Source organism: Poecile atricapillus, chromosome 10, assembly GCF_030490865.1.
Source record: "Poecile atricapillus isolate bPoeAtr1 chromosome 10, bPoeAtr1.hap1, whole genome shotgun sequence".
Taxonomy (NCBI): Eukaryota; Metazoa; Chordata; class Aves; order Passeriformes; family Paridae; genus Poecile; species Poecile atricapillus.
The window spans coordinates 2999288-3017918 of NC_081258.1; the positions used below are offsets into that span (position 1 = coordinate 2999288).

The window sequence follows — 18631 nt, forward strand, 5'->3', positions numbered from 1 at the left end:
CCGGCCGCGCTCCGCCGGGCAGCCCGGCCGCACCGAGCCCAGCGCCGCGGCGCGGGATGCCGCCCGGGTGACCGCCCCGAGCCCGGCCGCCGCCTCGCCGCTCTCCGGACAAGGAGCCGCGTCCCGCCGCTGCCCCGCCAGGACCGCGGGAAGGGGCTTTCTTCTAGGGTGATTTTTGTGTTGCTGCATTTGGGGATTTTTTTTATTCTATTTTTTTTTTCGCTTTGGCTTTTTTTTTTTTTTTTTTTTCTTTATCCCTCTTCTTTCTCCGCTCCGGGCTGCGCTTTCGCGGAGAGTTCACCGTCCTCCCCCGCCCCGCGCCGCCGGGCTCCGGCCGAGCATGGAGAAGTACGAGGAGGACATGGCACTGAAGGCCACCAAGTTCATGGAGGACCTGTCCCTGTACGAGCCCTGCCCGGAGGGTCCGTACGGCCGGGGCGGCCGCCGGGACCTGGCGCTGCACCCCGACCTGGAGGAGACCAAGCGGGTCATCGCCGCCCACATGACGGCGGAGCAGCGGGGCCGGAAGATGAACGGCACCGCCGCGCCGCCGCCGCCCGCCGAAGGCTTCCCCGCCGCCGCCCCCTGCGGCAAAGCCGCCCCGCTCCGCGCCAACGGCCGCGCCGCCGCCGAGCCGGGCCCGGGCCCGCCGTGCTGCGAGGAGGGGCTGTGCACCCGCTCCGAGGTGGCGCTGCCCTGCTACAGCGGCTTCGCCGACAAGGGCAAGCGCTACTCGGCCGAGGGCTACCGCTACGCCGCGGGCAGCGCCTACGAGGGCGGCTACGTGGCCAAGGGCGGCGGGCGGGCGCCCGGCGGCCCGGACGGCAAGTTCGGCGCCGCCAGCCCGCGGGCCAGCCTGGCCGCCGCCTCACCGGGCCCCGCCGCCGAGCACGGCAAGTTCTCCAGCCCGCGCTCCAGCCTGGGCGGCGCGGTCGCGCTGCCCTACGAGAAGTTCTCCAGCCCCCGCTCCAGCCTGGTGGTGCCCGGGCAGGACAAGTACGGCAGCCCCCGCGCCAGCCTGGTGCAGTACGACGGAGCCGCCCTCAGCCCCCGCTCCAGCTACGCCAGCACGGCCAGCGACACCAGCAAACACTCCAGCCCCCGCGCCAGCCTCACCGGCTACGACGGCGGCGGCAGCAAGCCCAGCAGCAACCGCACCAGCGGCATCAGCATGGGCTACGACCAGCGCCACGCCAGCCCCCGCTCCAGCACCGCCAGCCAGTACTCCTGCACCGCCAGCCCCCGCTCCAGCTACTCGGACTGCAGGTACGGCCCGCCGGGCAGCGCCGAGCCCGAGGGGGCGGGCGGCGCCGGGCTCGCCCTGGCCAGCCCCCGCTCCAGCCTCTGCGGCCCCGAGGGCCGCGGCTCGGCCGGCCCCGCCGTGGTCAGCCCCCGCTCCAGCATCTCCAGCCAGAGCTCGCGGAGCTCCCGCGGCTCCATGAGCGCCTACCCCGAGCTGCAGCTGCCGTCGCCCCGCTCGTCCCTGCTGGGGCCCGGCCTGCAGGAGGACGGCGCCGTGCCCGAGCTGGGGGACGCGTTCCACCGGATCCATGCCCAGTCCCCGCCGCGGCACGACCCGCAGCACCCGGCCGGCGCCCCCGAGCCGCCGCCCCCCTACGCCTACAGCCCGACCAAAGGCTCCGCTTCGGCTCCCAAATTCAAGCTCCCCTACCAGGTGACGCCGTGCCGGGAGAGCGGCCCCAGCCAGGCGGAGAGGCGGCTGGAGGCGCTGACGCTGGAGCTGGAGAAGGAGCTGGAGATGCACATGAAGAAGGAGTACTTCGGTGAGTGGGGAGGGGGAGCGGGCGGCTGGAGGGCGGCGGTGTGCGGGGCCGGCCGAGTCGGGCCGTGGAGAAGGCGGGTGTGCGATGCCCGGGGCTGCTCTGGACCAGGTGCCTGCTGAAGTCTCACATGGCCACAGACACTGTCTGGTGTCCGAAGTGCTCGCACCATAGTTCGCTCCCGGTATGTGAACCCTCTCCCGTCTCTTCCTAGCGCGGTTTGTTTGGATGTGTGATGCTTCCCTTTCCACGTGCGGATGGGAGACTTGTCTGGAGTGTGATGAGAGCTGTTTGTGTAGTCGGGGCTTACAGTGATTCTCTTTTGTCTCCCTTCCTCACGGGCTGCTGAAGCTTCTCCGCTATCCTCCAGCATCCCTGAGGCTGTGGTGTTTGCCATCCTGCTCTCCTCAGTCTGTGCTAACTTCTGTAGATGATGAGAAGTGCTGGAGAGGTTCTTAGTGAAATCTTTGTGCTGGTTCAGAACACCTGTGGGAGCCCAGCATTGTTCCCACCCCGCGAGGCCTCGCAGGGTCTGCTCAGCACACAGGGACATCCCCGTGACCAGAGGGGACTTTGGGGGAGCTCTCGGCCCTTGCTGGGGTTAAATCGGCCTGCTGGTCGTCTGAATTTTTGTTGCTTCTTTATGGAAGAAAAGTAAGTTCTTGAACTGGGGATGATGAGTGCGTGTGTTTTATAGCCACACTAGTTAGGATTAGCTTCCCGTCTTTCTTTGTGCTGGGTGGCTAAAAGCTAAAAACACCAGTGAAAAGTTGATCTGGAGCGTGCAAATTCTGCCCTCCTGCTCTGGGGGCTGCGGTGAGCCGGGAGCTCCATGGAGGGCCCCGCGCAGGGGCTGCGGAGCTCCCGCAGGGCCGGGAGGCAGAGCCCGGCGGGGTGAGGCTGGGGGTGAGCCAGCCCCATCGGAGCCTCGGGGGGAATGGTTCTCTCCGTGCTTTGTGTGCGTTCCCGAGGATGGAGCGGCGTGTTCCTGGGGCTCAGCAGCTCAGAGCTCTGGTGTGCTCTGCAGGGAAGGAAGGACTCGCAGGGTTCTCTGCGAGAGAGACCTGGGCCGCTCGCTGGAGGTAGCTAAGTGAGCAGCAGCCTCTCTAGCAGGAAAACCTTTCTGTACACTGCAGCGGCAGAGTTTCTCCAAGCTTTTGTGCCCAGACAAAGGAGGCTGAATGCGGTGCTTACTGCCTGCCTTCATCTGTCTAGGGCTGATAAGGAGGCTGATGATCACCCGCTGCATCTCTGGCAGTGCTGGCACCTGGCAGATGCTCCTCAGCAGCTGAGGGGATCCTGCTGAGGGTGTGCTGTGTGGGGCTTGTAACACACGAGCTGCAGGCAGTGTTACCTTCAGCATTTCCACGGTGGACAGTGAGAGGCTGAGGAGTAAAAAGTAAGAGGTAAGAAAGAAATTATCTGTCCTGAGCCTCTGGGAGGTGTTTCCAGTGGCCTGGGAAAGCTGTGTGTGCAATCAGGGGCTCCAGGAGGAAATATGGGGAATCTGTGTTGTGGATAGATTTTTTGGTTTGTCAGATTTGGCTGCACTGTGCTCCACAGCGATGTGTTGCAGTGTGCCCCGAGCCTCAGGAGATGTGAACAGTAAGCCTGTGCCTGGGAAGCCTCTGGGATGCTCTGGAGGCTCCTGCTGAGGCAGAACCAAGGATCACTGCTGTCACTTCCATCCTGGAAGCAGATGAAACCCAGAGAACTGGGGTGCTTTGAAAGAGCAAGTTGATTTCTGTGAGTTGTTGAGGTTTTGATAAATGCTGGTGGATTTGATGCCATGTTTTTGGTTCAGATGATCCATGTAGGTGAATGCTGAGTTTTGGCATGAGAGGCTGACAGGGCTGACCACAGGCTGCTGGGTCACAGTCAAGGAGAATGAGAACAGAACAGGGAGAAGTCTGTTTTTAGTTCAACTTACCTGAGAGTGTGTTAATAAAAGGAAGCAGGGAAAATGCACTGATATTCACTGCAGCTTGAGCGTGCTGCAGCTGTGAAGTGTGTGCTTAGCACTGGTGTCTGGCACACTCCAGAGACAGTGGTTGGGTGTTCTTTGGTGCCTATGGAGAGCAGAAGTGTTGAGCCAGTAGATCCAACAAGGTAGAGGGAACAGAGGAGATGCTTTAATGCTCCTTAATTAGATGAGCTTGATTTTCTAGTCTTTACAGTGCTCTGTGTCCTGTTATCCTGTTGTTGTTGTCTGCCCCCGACACCCCCAGTAAAATTAAAAATTGAGCAGTGTGCTATTTTGAAACTGAGGTCAAGGGACTGGCCAGCTCTGCTTGGAGGAGGAGCAGCTCTACCCTGCCTCCATCCTGGCTGTGGGTCAGTTTGGGTGAGTGTTCCCCCAAGGGTGCTGGTAGGCCCTGGCTGCTGTCCCACACCTCCCTGCTGTGCTGCAGGAGGGATCTGTGGTCTGGGACAGACAAGTACAGGATGGGGCAGAAGTGCAGGGTCTGATCTGCAGAGGGGCTCAGGGCAGCCAAGCCAAGCAGGGTGCAATCCCTCAGGTGTGCTGGACTCACAGCTGGGCCTGAGCAGTGCTGTGCTGGGAGCTCTGCTCTACTGCTTCAGCTTCTCCATCTTCCCCTTCCTCTCCCAGGCTTCACTGCATCTGAAGAGAGAAAGAAGGTGCCCTCCTTGGTTTAATCTGAGTAAAGATGGCAGTGCTGCCAAAGGAAGGCTCTGCCCCTGCCTGGTTTTCCAGGTGACCGCACCATTCCACTTCCAAGTGCTCCCTCCAGCACCTCGCAGCCACCTGCACCACTGGTGTGAGGAAAACAAAGCTGCAGAGGAGGAGGGAGAAGAGGGAGGGTTGTTTGGGGCTGGATTGGTGAGCTGCTCCAATTCATCCTTGTCAAAGAGATGGCTGGAGCTGACCCAAGGCAGAGGGTGCAGACAGAGGGCTCCAGGAAGCAGAGACCCTTCCTTTGGCAGCAGCTGAATTGGGTAAGGCTGTGAGACTTTGTTCCCTTGTAGCTGCTTCCTGTGCATTCCCTGCCCAAACCTCTTCCTCTGAGACCCCCTGTCAGGGTACTGACAGTTTACTAAATGTGCTTGGTTTAGTGGCAGATGCTGAGAAGTGAGGTAAAAAAAAAGTACTTTCACTCACTTTCATAACTCTTTTGAGCTGAACATTGATATAAGGTGAGGCAAAAGTTGTTTCAGGAATATTTTTTAAATTGAATGTTCATCCTGAGGTGTCAACAGGACATTCGTGGGTGTTGGAAAGTCATGAGCTCAGTCATGCTGTCTTAAATTCTGTTTTCTTTGCAGAATACTTCAGTCCGGTGCTTAGGTGTTGAAAAAGGGTGTGAAGGTTAAAGTTGTATTTTGGCACACCCATCCAAGTCACACATCCTTGTGGGCATCACCTGAGGGGCAGGTCCTGCTGAGCAGTGCCGTGGATTTGAGGGCTGGTTTGGCTGTTCCTTTGGGTGCAGGTGTCTCTGCTGGCTGGCAGCAGTTGCAGGAGGGTGGCTGAGGGGTGCAGGCAGCACTCACACACTGCTGGCAGCCCCTGCTGTGCTGCAGCCGTGCCCCAGCAAGGGTTCTGTGGTGGTGGAATCCAGCACAAGAAGTGATTGATTGTCACGTTGTCCTCTCCTAAAGATGCAGGAGGCAGCTGAGCCTGGTGGGGTGGGGAGTGCAGGTGCCTGCCTGTGCAAAGTCCAGAGAGACTGGCAGCTCTGTGGTTGTCCTTCAGCTGCCCTTGTGCAGGGAGTGCCCTTTGTGAAGGTGTTTTTCCCACCTCTGACATCCAGAGCCTCCCCCAGCCCTCACACCTGCCTCACCCACCTCACAGCTGAGATGCAGAACAGAGCAAGGTTATTCCATGAGTGTGGAATTCTCTCCTCAGCGAGAACAATTCTCTCCTGTCACAGAGCTGCCACCTTCCCTGTCCTCCAGGGGCACCTTTGTCTTCACCCTGCAGAAAAAGCCAGGGGACCTGAGTTCCTGGGGACCTGGAGGAGGTTTGCCAGAGGAAGCAGGGATGTCTCGGAATGAGACACAAAGTCTGGATTCTGTAAATAATGCAGCCCTCAGTGTAGCACAGCCTGTGCCTACCCTGGTGAGTAGCCTTGACTTTTGAGAGCTGTCTCTCTCCTAAAGCCATCCAGCAGTACCAGCACATGTTTTTTGGAGCACCACGAAGAAACAGTGCTGATAACATGGTGTTGAAAAGCCTTTGGCCTGGTAGGTGAGGGAAGGGAAGACCAGGTGAAGGGAAGAAATAAATCTCTAGGCCCATCCAGACCCTCTCTGCCCTTTATGTGCGTTGTCACCCGTGTACATCTGGATTTACAATCTGCAGTATGTTCATGAATTCAGAGTTGTACGTTTGTGCTCGTTCTGTGTGTGGAGGTTGAGGTGATGGAAGGGTGTTTATGCACGTGAGATCAAAATTAAGACAGGTAACAGTGGTAAATATCTAAAAGCTTTATTGCATAGGGATGAAATTTGAAAATTTGAATTAAATTTAGATGAGTTTGCAGTTGGTGGCCAGAACACTTGAGAAATTTACTGTAGAGTTGTTTTTGATCTTAGGAGTTCCTGAAGGTTTCTTTGTGAAATATTAGATCTTTCCTGTTTCCATAAAAGTAGAGGTAATGATTGTACTGTATTTTTTGTGGGGATAAGCAAAGATGTATTGTCTGGTAATTACTTTATATTTCTCTTTTGCTGGGCTTAGAAATTCATTCAGTGTTGGTAAGCAGCTGATATCCTTCAGCATTTACAGCTGAGGCTGTCCTGGGAAAAAATTGCCTTTGATAGGCAAACACTTAAATAGAAATAAACTCACATGGTGGAGTCTCCTGAAGTGTTCAGACAGGCGGTGTATCTCACAGTTCTGGGTTTTTTTTCTAATCTCCCTATTACAGCTCAAAAATACATTGCTGAAACTAATTTGAGAGTGGTCAGGCTTTTCTAGCTGAAGAGCAGGAAAGCCCTCAAAAAGGGGTCAGGCAAGGGAGGTGTGTGTTCCTGGGGGAAGGTGCAGGAGGAGCTGCAGTGGGCGATGCTGGGGTGGAGCAGCATCCTGTGGCTCACAGCTACCAGGAACCTGAACCATGAATGAGGCAAGGAAATCAGAGTGATAGAGAAAGTCTGCAGCTGGAGCATCATCCAGAGAGGAGGAAGGAATAGGAAGGTGGGGGGAGAAAAAGTAGAAGGAATTAACATGAAAAAAGCAGGGGATAACACAAGTCTGCAGAGGTGGAAGAATGGAGTCTTGTCTGTGGTGTGAAATGTGCTGTGAGAGATGCTCCTGAGGTGGCTTCTTGCAGTCCCTGCCAGCCATGCATGTCCCTATGACTCCTTAAGGTTGGGAAGTGTCATAATAACAGCAGGAGAGCGCTGTGGAACATGTGTGAGTTTATTTTATTAAGTAATACATGTAACATGTCCAATTAACATGAAATGGGATTTGGATGGCTGTAACTTGGAGAGAAGCCTGTGTCATGAATGGGGACAAATGTTTTCTTATCTTCAGTTCCATGACACTTGGCTGTGAATGAGGTATTGTTTCATAGCAAATGTTTTTATTTCTTTTTATTGCACATGCTTTTACTCTGTTGTAAAACAGAAAGAAGGAAAGGATCCTTCCAAAGAGCTGCCACGTGTTTGATTGGCGGTACCAAGGTGAGGTTTCCAGTGCTGAGGTTTGTGTGCAGGACAAGAATTGGTGCAGGCACCTCCTGTGGTTTGGGACCCTCCTGTGCTGGGAGGTTTGGGAATGTTCCTGTGTGTTCCCAGCCAGGCTTTGTGCAGCACTGTGCCAAGGGGAGGGAGGTTTGCAGGGGCTGGGTGGAGCCTGGGCTGCAGCTTGGTTTGGAGTGGGAATGCTGTGAGAAACACTCAGCAATTCATTGCTCCTGCTCAGCTTTTAGGGTTATCACAAGGTCCAGGCCAAGGCTGTGCTGCTTTCCTCAAGGATAATCCAGAAGTAAATCAGGCTTTTAAACATACCCTTCCCTCTTTGCCTACCCCTTGTCGTGGTTTAGGGCAAATTTGGGAGAAAACCCCAAAAAAACAAACCCCAGTGCAGTCAGCTCTGCTCTCTCAGGTGGGTTGGGAGACATCCTAGGCAAGACCGAAAGTCAAAAATTGTTCTGTAGCAGAGTTGAACTTGTGCTGGCAGTTGTTTCCCTCACCTCTGTGCTGGATCTTCCACAAAGATTTTTGGGTGTGAATGTCCCATTTGAGGTGCAGTCACTCACTGGAGGCCCATACATGGTGGTGTGTGAACTGGGAGTAAATCCCAGTTTAATGACTTTAATGGGTTCAGTTTGCTGAGTAGAAATGGTATCCTGCTGTGAAGGAACTGTCAAAGTAGCTGTTTTTATAATTTGATTGAAGTTGATTTTTTTTTCCAGTGGAAAATGTCCCTAAAGTTGTATAAATTTTACATCTAAAATGTGTAAATGGTACAAGTTTGTGTGTTACCACTGATGGCTTTGTGGCAGCAGGTCTAGGCTGAAATCCTTAATATCCACAATTAATAAATTAAGATGTAAATGTCTCTTAGCTGTGTGGATATTGGGTGCTTAGAAAACACTCTGAAAGGAAGTGAATTTGCCTAATCATAAAGTGATTATTTAAAAAAAAGATTATTAAAAAAAACACCCCAAATTTGGCAAAGTAATTTGCAGGTGTATAGTAGGATTGTGCAGTGATGGTAAGAAAATAAACTAACAGTGATAAGCCAGATAGTTTTACTAAGATCAGAACATTTATGCAGATATTTAATAAACTGTAGGCTTGGCCTTCTATCTACGTCATGTGTCCCAAATATCTCAGGACAGCACTTCACAGCATCTTGGCAGAGTCTGGTTGGTTGTGTCCAAAATAATTTCACGTTCTGAGGCTGGAGAAGCCGAGTGTCTTTGAGTGTGATGTGGTGGTTGATTTTTGTGCCTGTCCTGGACAGAGTGCCAGGGATGGGGATGTGTGAAATAAAGCAAAACTGCAGCAGAAGGGTGGGATTCAGGAATGTGAATGATGTCTGTAAGTTCTGTTAAGAGCTTGGAAATGCTCACTTTGGAGGGCTGTGTTCAGCTGCCGGAGAGGTTCAAGTCCTGACAGGACCATCGTACCTGGGGTTGTGATGTGGCATTGCTTGGAGCTGCTCCAGGGGTGTGACAGCTCCTGGGGCTGGCAGCAGGATTCCTGCTGGCTTATTAGCCTTCAGCTCTGAACAAAATTAGCAAATGTGCTAATGATCAACCAGTAAATGTGGTGTTTGGCTGGATTTTTATGTGATTTTTCAATGTGCCTGTCTGGGTGCTGTCTCTGGAAGTGGAATTTCTCCTTTTTTTCTACACTGGAGCAGATAGTTCCATTCTGTGCTATGTGTTATCTCTTCTTATTAACCTGACTGGGTTGTTTTAGCTCCCTGTCAGCATAGCCTTGTTACTGTGCTGAGACTGTGGCCAAGTGGCCAAGCAAGTCATGTATCTCTTCCAGCTGGAGTATTTCACGTTGTCTGAAACTTCATTCCTTGTTTTCTGGAGCAGTTTTCACTAAATTTCTAATGTCACATTTATGTGTTCCAGCAAACTTTTAAGAAAAAGCCTATGACTCATTAAGGAAAAAGCCCAGCACCCCAGAGCACAAACACTCATTTAATGCTGAGCTGAGAACTCCCGTGCACATAAATGTGTGGAAGGGCTTACACAGGGGGACTCAGCTGAGGGGTGAGGGTTTATCACCAGTGACACCTATTTCCAAGTTTTAGATGCTGGAAGAGTTCTCACTGGCAGGTTTTGTATGAAAAGCTGTAGGCATTTGTGTTTGAGGCTCTGTTCTGTGCTGCTGTCCCACCCTCTGCTGCTCAGGGAAGGGGCTCCAGTGGCAGCTCTGCCTGGCCTGGTTAAAAATCCACCCTGGGCTGGTGGGCTGAGCTGCTCTGGGGCTCCTGGTGGTGCCCTTGTGCAGGTGGGCTCAGGGACCCCCTGATGGGTTTTTGGGAGCTGAGATACCCAACAGAGAACTGAGTTCCTCAGGTGCCAGGGGAGAGAAACCCAATGACTTTGGAAGAGGGATACAACTGGGTTGGAATAACTCAATCATCTCCCCCAAGTCCAGCCTTGCCTGTCAAGTCTTTAATTGCAGGCAGCAGCAGTGAAATTTGGTGTCCTGTGAGGGTCAATGTGTGTTTGGGATCGTGGGGAGAGGAGCAGGGAAGGCAGCATGAGAGTGTGAGGGATGTTAATGTCAGAGGTTGTCATGAAATAGGGACTGGCTCAAATGGACAAGCAGGAGGTGTTTAAGAGGTTACAAAAGATCACATCTCACATGTAATATTGCTCTTTAAAGAATCTGATTGAGCAAAGCTTGTTTCAGTTCAGAATATATTTATAGTTTTTTGGAAAAGTGGATGGCTATTGTGGAAGAGCTGCTAGGGATGTTCGTTGTTTTCCAGCCATCCAAACATTTATTTAATTGGTGAATTGTTTCACTGCTGACACCTCAGAAAGACACCTCCTGGAAAAAGAAAACAAGATGTTTTCTTCCTTTAATGTGGTCACTTGAAAAAATGAGAAAATTTCAAAGTTAAAATGAAGAGAAACAAAAAGCCATTCCTAAATGCAGTTTGACAGTTGTGCATGTTTAGATGCTTCAGCTGGCTTGGATCATATTTCCTGTGGTCCATGGAGAGCCTGTGGCCTCTCCCAGGCATGGGAAATGCCCTTTTGTTCTGGTGGTCATGGCACAAACCTTTCCCCTGTGCTGCAGCTCTTCCCCAGGCGTGCAGGGATGCTGGGGGTGAAGCTCCTGGCTGGGCTGTGTGGTCCTGCTGCTGCTCCTCAGCCTCCTCTGTGCTGCCTCTGCCCCACTGGGGCATCACGTGGGGCCCTGGTTGTCTCAGGTGCTGTTGAAACAGTTCATGGATGTCCCAAATTTTAATGCCAGGAATTTGAGGCTCCTTTTTGTGCTTGTCTCTGTCAAGAGCAAAGCTGCAGCGTGTGTGAGTGTGGAGTGGAAACCTTTGGTAGGAAGGGATTTCTAAGCAGGTGGGAGAGGTATGATAGTGACTGTGATAAAGCAAACATGGACTTGGCTGAACTGGGACAGCCAAGGGCTCTGCTGCTGGGGCTGGTTCTGTTTTCCTGGCTTTGTGGATATGACATTGCCTTCAGTGGTGTTAGAGTTAGATCAGGATCTTGGTTTTCTATGTTTTGCTGGTGTGAAATTCCTGCTAAATCCATCTGTTTGGATCAGATATTGAATGACTGGAAAATAATCACTGATAGAGTGGTTCTGAGCAAGGGGATAGTGAATAAACTTTGTAATTCTCTGTGGTTTCCCTGCTCACAGAAGTGTGTTACCTGGCTGTGTGCTGCTGTCCTGCCTGTTCTTGTGACCAGCATGAAATGCAGCAGGATCAGACCCACTGTCTGTACATGGTCTCACCTGCCACTCTTTCCTCTCTCCATAACTGTGCTGCTTCAAAGGGAATGTTGATTTTTGCTTTTGTTTAAGGAAAAAGGGAAGGAGCAATAGCTACTGGAGTGCAGTATCAGCTAAGACCAAGCAGCTGTTATAGCAGGCAGTGGAAAGAGCTGTAATTAGTAAAACCTTGGATTCTCTGTGTTTCTCTGGTTGTGGTAGTTGCTCTTAACCTTGAGCATCCCAGGTGTAGGTGCTTTATCAGGTGTAGCTGGGGCAAGCAGGCAATTCCTCAGGAAACAAGGCAGAAGTTTTGATGAATGGCAGTAACTGTTGCAGCTCTATTATTTTTTTTTTGTTTTTGCCAGGCAGTTATGTGAAAACTCTCTGCAGTTGGTGGGTTGCCCATTTTTAATCAAAGCCATGTTTCCCAAATCTAAACACTCAATAGAAACCAGACCTGCACACCAATCAAGTGTGTTAGAGTCCATATTTGGAGCTGGTTTCAGAAATAAGCATGTAATTTTTTTGAAGTGTAGGTCAGTAGCTGGTTGTCTTGGAAAGTCTCTTGGCTTGTTGTACCTGTTCCTGGCTGGAGCAGGGCTGGGCTTGGCAGTGCAGGGATGCAGTGATGCAGAGCAAAGGATGCACTTGCTCTGTTGGAAACCCCCCATGGCTTGGGTGCAGGCCTTTGTGGCTCAGCTCAGGGGGGTAAAAACCCTCAAGACATCTCAAAATAAAATTCATGCAAGGTATTTAGAATTCTTGCAGTTTTATTTAGAAGATGGAGCACATCTGACAAACCCAGTGCTGCCCCATGAATGACAGTCGTGGGGGTTTAGGTCACAGGGGCATGACTGACTTGTTTCTGACAGCTGGGAGTCATCTCGAGTTGTTTTTGTTACACCAGGGATCAGGGAATAAGTAAATTCACACCAGTGCTTTTCCCTGGCTCGTCCAGCAGCCCCTGCACCTCCCAGGCCATGCCACATGGAATGGTCTGGTGTATCCCTGCTTTGTGCTGGGGCTGTAAAAGCTGTGTGCTGTGTGCCTGGGAACCTGGTGTTTTGACAGATAAATACTTGTGTCACAATTTTCAGGAGATTGGTGACCACTGGTGGGGTCAGTGGTGTGGGAGGGGGCTGTGGTGTGTCCTGCTGGCCTCTTCCAGCTGTACAAAGTCACCTGTGGGCACAGAGCTCCCAGGGTGCTGCGCTCTCAGGACGGGGTGGAAGGTGAGTGGGATGGGATGGAGGCTGTGTCCAGATGTGAGCTGTGCATCCTCTGCTTTTCTTCTCCTGTTACCTTCTGCAGAGCAGGGCTCCTTAAAGGAATCCAGAGCTAAGGCTGGAGAGGAGGTGCAGCACAGCTACAGGCACAGAGAGGGTGATGTACATGAACTGCAGGGGCTTCTGGAGATCACCCTGGTGCTGCCTGTGCTGAGTGAGGTTCTGGGGCTCTTGACATTTTCTTCATAAAAAATAGGTCCAGCCTAGTCTTACTTAAAGTCTTTTTATGAAATCATGGCAGTCACCAGGTGGTGGACTCGGATGATTTTTGTTTCACAAACAATTAGAAAAAAAGCTTGGTTTGCTTTGCCTGGAAAGAGAATTTTTTCCCAGTCTTTGTGTGTGTTGGTTTTGAGGGAGATGTTCCTGTGCCAATGCTGGGAGGTGTTGCCTGCTCGTGGAGAGTGGTGCAGCCACACCAGCAGCACCTGCAGCTGGTCACTGCCCCCTTCAGAGAGGGAAGAACTCAAATCCACGGCAGGTTTAGGCCTGGGGCTTTGAGCACAGGAGTTTCTGCAGAGTATGGATGTGTCAATTCACTCACCAAACCCCACACTGAGAGCAATGGGGCAATTCCACGTGGAATGACTGCAGTGGCAGACCACACCTTTTAAAAAAGCAAACCCCAAACCCTCCCTGACCTATTAAGAAAATGTAAAAAGAGAAGGGAAATAATATAATAATTTATAATAATAAATAAGAAAATGTAAAAAAAGAAGAAAGTTTGGGTTAGGCTGAGACAGCCTTGCTTGCTGTGTAAGAGCAAACTGGTGGTGACTCTTTTGGGAAAAGCTTTCTCAGCCCCTCTTTCCCACCTGGGAGGAATCCAGGCCGGGGAAGAACCAGCCCAGAAAGAGGTGATCCACAGAGGCTGCCCCAGAGGAAACACTCTGAAGCTGTGCCAAGTGCAGACTTGCAAATCAGCTTCCTGGTGTGCTGAGTGTGGGAAGCTCTGCTTTTCCCTGCTTCCCACCTCCGGGGGCTTTGTCTGAATTCCCCATCCAGGAGGGATGACAGGAGCAGGGAGCAGCTCAGACCCATGTGGGGTCTGCCTCTGGCTGGACACCACATCTCACTTTGTCTGATTTACTTCTGTAGCTCATGAAAGGGAAAAAATGAACCCACAAAACACAGCACAACAACCACACTCCTGAGCTGAAGGACAAATCCTGGACTCCTTTGTGGCAGAACTTCCTTTGAAATTACTGGGTGTTTTGCTTGGTTGGACTGGCAGAATTGGGAAACCTGGTGTTAGATTATAGTAAGGTCAGAGAAAAAGTGCATTTCCAGATTGGGGGGAAGGACTTTGTTTTTCTGACAAAGTACCCCTTGAATGATGAGCATTGACTTGGAGCTCCTCTGTTCCCAGCTGGGTCAATGCCTGCATGGGGAGTTTCTAGCCCTGCTCCAGGTGTCATCTCCAGCTCTGAGCCCACACTGTTGGTTAAGGGTGATCAACACTGGCTGATCCCAATGGTCAGAGTTCCTCTCTTCTGCTATTTTGGGTGGGGCTGTCCCTGCTTTGACTCCTGTTCCTCTCAGCCTCCAAGTGCAAGATCTGTGTGGGCTTGTTCAGAGACCACAGCTTCTTCAAGGACTTGGCTGCTCTCATCTCAAGGCTGCTGTGAACTTTGGTGTGATATTTAAAAGCAGAGAGGAAGAGATGTGCAGTGTGTGTGTGGGAACACCTCTTCAGGGAGCCAGTCACTCTGGGGGTGCTCACCACTGCCTGCATTTGGGGAGATTCTAACTTAATATGCCCTACAATGTGGAAAAGGCAAGAGAGAACTTTGATTATAAAAAAAAAAGAGGGAGGCTGCTGAGAGTTCTGGCAGATACATGGTAATAATTGCTTAAGTTTCTGAGAAATACATTATTTCACTTTTATTATGAAGCTTATACCTGTGTATTTGCATCCCCCAAAGTGTTTTCTGGGGTTGGTCCAGAACTGCCACCACCAGGACTGAGCTGATAGTGGTATAAACTCACTTTAATTTGAGCCATTCTCATTTTGACCAAGGAACCAAACTATAGGGGCATTGTGAGGGAATTTCAGGTCATGACTTCAGTTTTGCTTGCACATGTTGTAAATGTGATTGGGAGTGCAACCAAAATGCAGTGAGATGAATGAGTGTGCCCTTCTTGAGGGACAAGAGCTGCACACCCAGGTGACAACCATGTGTAAAAGATCTCCCTAAAGAGTGGACACTGATTGCTGTTCTGAAGGAAGATCTGGGAGCTGGATGTGCTGCTGGGGCAGGCTCAGTTCTGCATGCATCATTTCCTGCTGGAACACTACTGTTCCTAAAAAATTAGCTACCAGCCAGAAAAGGCATCCAATAAACCTGCAAATCAATTGGTGGTGGAATTTTTTGGACCATGCAGCTTCTCACCAAGCAGTTAACTTAAGTCAACAAAGTAAGTGTTGTCTTGGGTCTGAATTAAGTAGGGCTGATTCAGTTCAAGTGTGACCACGTTGGAGCAAACAGTTGCAGGTTTGTGCTCTTCTGCAGCCCAGGGCAGGGCACAAGCCTGGAGGCACCAGGGGGAGGGAAGAAGTGAGATAAAGATGTTCTGTGCAGGCTGGAATATAGAGATCAGAACAGGTGGCAGCCCACAGGTTTAGTCCTAAACAAGAATAAAATAGTTCAGATGTTCTTCTCTCAAAGAGCTGCACGATCAGGTCGTGAAGGAATAGCAGCAAGTGTTGTTCAGGGGAAGGGGAGTTTGGAGCCTGGGGGACAGGCAGCATTTCAGGGCTGGGCTGAAGGCACTCCTGCTGCCAGCAGGGGAAGGGCTGGGGTTTCAGCCTGGCCCTGCAGAGGACAGGGAGCAGCAGGGTGCTCAGCTCCTCCTCAGCACACAGCTCTGTGCTGTGCCTGCTGGGGCACAGGGATGCATGTTCCTCCTTGCACAGCCATTCCTGCCAGCCTGAGTCACTGACTCCACTGCAGGATAAAAACTGGGGCTCCAGCTGCTGAAAACCAGTGGGGAACTTCCCCATGGGAGAGGGTGATGGGGATTGTTCCCCATGGGGGAAGGTGATGGGGATTGTTCGTGGTGGGGGAAGGTGATGGGGATTGTTCCCCATGGGAGAAGGTGATGGGGATTGTTCCCCATGGGAGAGGGTGATGGGGATTGTTCCCCATGGGGGAAGGTGATGGGGATTGTTCCCCATGAGGGAAGGTGATGGATTTGTTCCCCATGGGAGAGGGTGATGGGGATTGTTCCCCATGGGGGAAGGTGATGGGGATTGTTTCCCATGGGAGAGGGTGATGGGGTTGTTCCCAGTTGAGGAAGGTGATGGGGATTGTTCCCCATGGGAGAGGGTGATGGGGTTGTTCCCCATGGGAGAAGGTGATGGGGATTGTTCCCCATGGGAGAAGGTGATGGGGATTGTTCCCCATGAGGGAAGGTGATGGGGATTGTTCCCCATGGGAGAGGGTGATGGGGATTGTTCCCAGTTGAGGAAGGTGATGGGGATTGTTCCCCATGGGGGAAGGTGATGGGGATTGTTCCCAGTTGAGGAAGGTGATGGGGATTGTTCCCCATGGGGGAAGGTGATGGGGTTGTTCCCAATGGGGGAAGGTGATGGGGATTGTTCTCCATGGGGAACAACCATTCTTAGTGATCTCTTAGGGTTTGTTTTTTTATTTTTCTTTGTTTGAAGAAATGTCTCTCTTGCTGTGGTGAAAGACAACCAGAGAAGACGTTTTGTGACTGGTACTAGAGTGAAGCACAGTCTGTTTTAATTGAGGATCAACAAAGATTTCTTCTTTAAGAGGGACAATTGCTCCTCTGGAGAAATGATAAAATCCTTCATCTGTCAAAGGCACCAGTGGGAGAAGCAAGGGATGTGCAGGCAGCAGCTCAGCACCAACTCTATACCTCGCTCTTAACCTTACAGAGAAAGCACAGTAGAGAGTTTCATCATTGATTTGATAAAAGCTGCCCTTATTTTCATGACTATAAATACAGAAGAGCTTACATTCATCTGCAAACAAAGGCTCTAGTATTTTTTTTTTAAAAGCAGAAATAAATTTTAAAACCCCCAACAACTAAACTAATTCTTTTAGCTAGTTTTCAGAAGATAAGTTTTGTGGGTTGTGTTAGTTCCTTTGTTGTGTTTTTTTTCAAGGGAGCATTGAAAACCTATTTCTTGGTGAATACAGTGAAAGGAGAGATTCCAAAAGGGCTTTTGTGCAATTAAGGGAATGTTTGCATTAGGTTGTGCTGCAGTGATTTAACTCATGAGAAGGAAAAATCCCAGCTGAGTGATTTACACACTGATCTCGAATGTTTTGATCAAAGGTCAGACTCAGAAATGCATTTATGCTTATTTTTAAGTCAAAAGAGAATCCAGTGGGGAGTTAAATCTTTAAGTAGGCATTTAATGTGTAAATATTCACAGGTAGCTCTTTACTTAGCCATGTCATTTTGCTGTGAATTTAGACAGGGCAAGATTTACTTGGAAGCTGCAGTCCAGACTCTGCCAGTACCTACAACAGGGGAGAGCATTTCTGTAAACTGAACTGACTCTGAATATTTCTTACATAAATCCTGTATTTTACTGACTTACAGGAGTTCTAAAGTAGGTAGGGAGAAGTGAAAAGGGGTCAGGAAAACTGGTTGATTTTTCAAGGCTTGCAATCTCCAGGTTCAGGAATAGAAGTTGGAAGTGGCCTGCTTGGATGAGCAGGGGATTCTGAAGAAATAGGAAGGATGTGTGTAATGTATAAGGGGTGGAAGCAGGGCCAGTGAGCTGGGGGAATATCAGGAGACACAAGGCTCATCTGGAGCTGGCCCTGGTGAAGGACAGGGAAGTCAAGAAGTGCTTCTGCAGGAATGTGAGAAAAAGGAAGATGGGAAAACGTGGAGCAGAGGGGTTCTGGGCTGGCCTTCTGTGATGAAAAGCTTGGGGAGTTAGGGGAGAGCAGTGGTGCTTGATCTCAGCTTTAGTAAAGCTTTTGATGCTGTCACCCATAACATCCCTCTGCACAAATGGGTGAATTTGTCTGGAAACAGATTGAGAGGGACTGAAAGGTGGCTGAGCTGGAGTGTGACCAGCAGGATGAGGCTGAGTTGGAGCCATCACTGGTGGTGCACCTCAGAAATCCACGCTGGAGTCAGAAGTGTTTGACATCTTCATTAATCCCCAGGGTGATGGGACAGAGTACCCCTCTAGCCCAGCCTGTGGACTGCACCACCATGGAGCACTGGTGATAGACTGGATGGATGTGGTGATGCTCAGCAGGACCCTGTCAGGCTTCAGAAATGTGGGAATGGGAACCTCATGAAATTCAACACCGGGAAAAGCCAAGTCCTGCACATGGGGAGCCTCATCCAGTGCTGGGAGCCCACTTGGCTGGAAGCAGCTCTGCAGAAAGGCTCTCTGGAGCCCGGGGTGTGTTTGGCAAAGGAAACCAACAGCAGCTTGAGCTGGAGGTCAGGCTGGCTGTCCTGGGTGATGGGGACACTGCTGCTGCCTGCATGTCCTGGGTGCCCCTGTGCCCAGCCCCAGCATCTGGGGCTGTCTGCCCACAGAATCTGAGTCTGAACCAGGCTGGGTCACCTCTGGTGTGGTCTCCTGCAGCTGGGACACTGCAGCTCCCAGACAGTGCCCACGTGGAAGGTCCCTCTGTGGTGGGAGCTCAGGTCTCACCCAGGCTTCCCAAAGGCAGCCCCTCCAGTGCCTGAAAGGGCACCAAACAGCTTCCACACAGCTCACAATCAGATGTGAATTATCTTTTATTGCTTTTGTCATGATCCTAATCCGAACCACTGCTCTAGCAGTAGGGAAAATACCACTGACATTGCTCGTGAGGTTTCCTCTGGGCTCTCCAAGGACGGCTGCACAGGCAGCAGCTGAGGTGGAAAGGGCTCCCTCCCTTTATCACTTCTCTCTTTTGCTGAGTTTTTTAATTAAAACCAGATAGAGGAAAATTTCTCACACTGTTTCCAATTTTTAGTGGTTTCACCTGCTGTTGAAAATTGCATCAAGACATAGCAGTAAAGGGATGATGTAAAGAGGAATGAATGCTCCTTTTAGTGGCTATGAATGGAGGCTTCTCATATCAGTTACGTGTTGACTTATAATTATAAAAAGATTACAGGTTTCTGTTATTTTTTAGCCAGTCCTCTAACACATAAATTAACTAA

At 51.0% G+C, this 18631-nt stretch overlaps 1 protein-coding gene across 3 annotated transcripts in view; it reads left to right on the forward strand.

The window, feature by feature from the left end:
• The first annotated feature begins 234 nt into the window (after nt 1-234).
• Nucleotides 235-18631, forward strand: part of WTIP (WT1 interacting protein) — an 84259-nt gene continuing 65862 nt past the window's right edge. The window contains exons 1-2 of one of the 3 annotated variants that reach the window (XM_058845800.1): nt 1797-2435; nt 2997-3187. Coding sequence is in view for 1 of the 3 variants with exons in the window: in XM_058845799.1 (XP_058701782.1) it covers nt 341-1784 (1444 nt within the window). In the remaining 2 variants the exon portion in view is untranslated. The other 2 variants (XM_058845799.1, XM_058845801.1) reach the window with 2 other exon arrangements.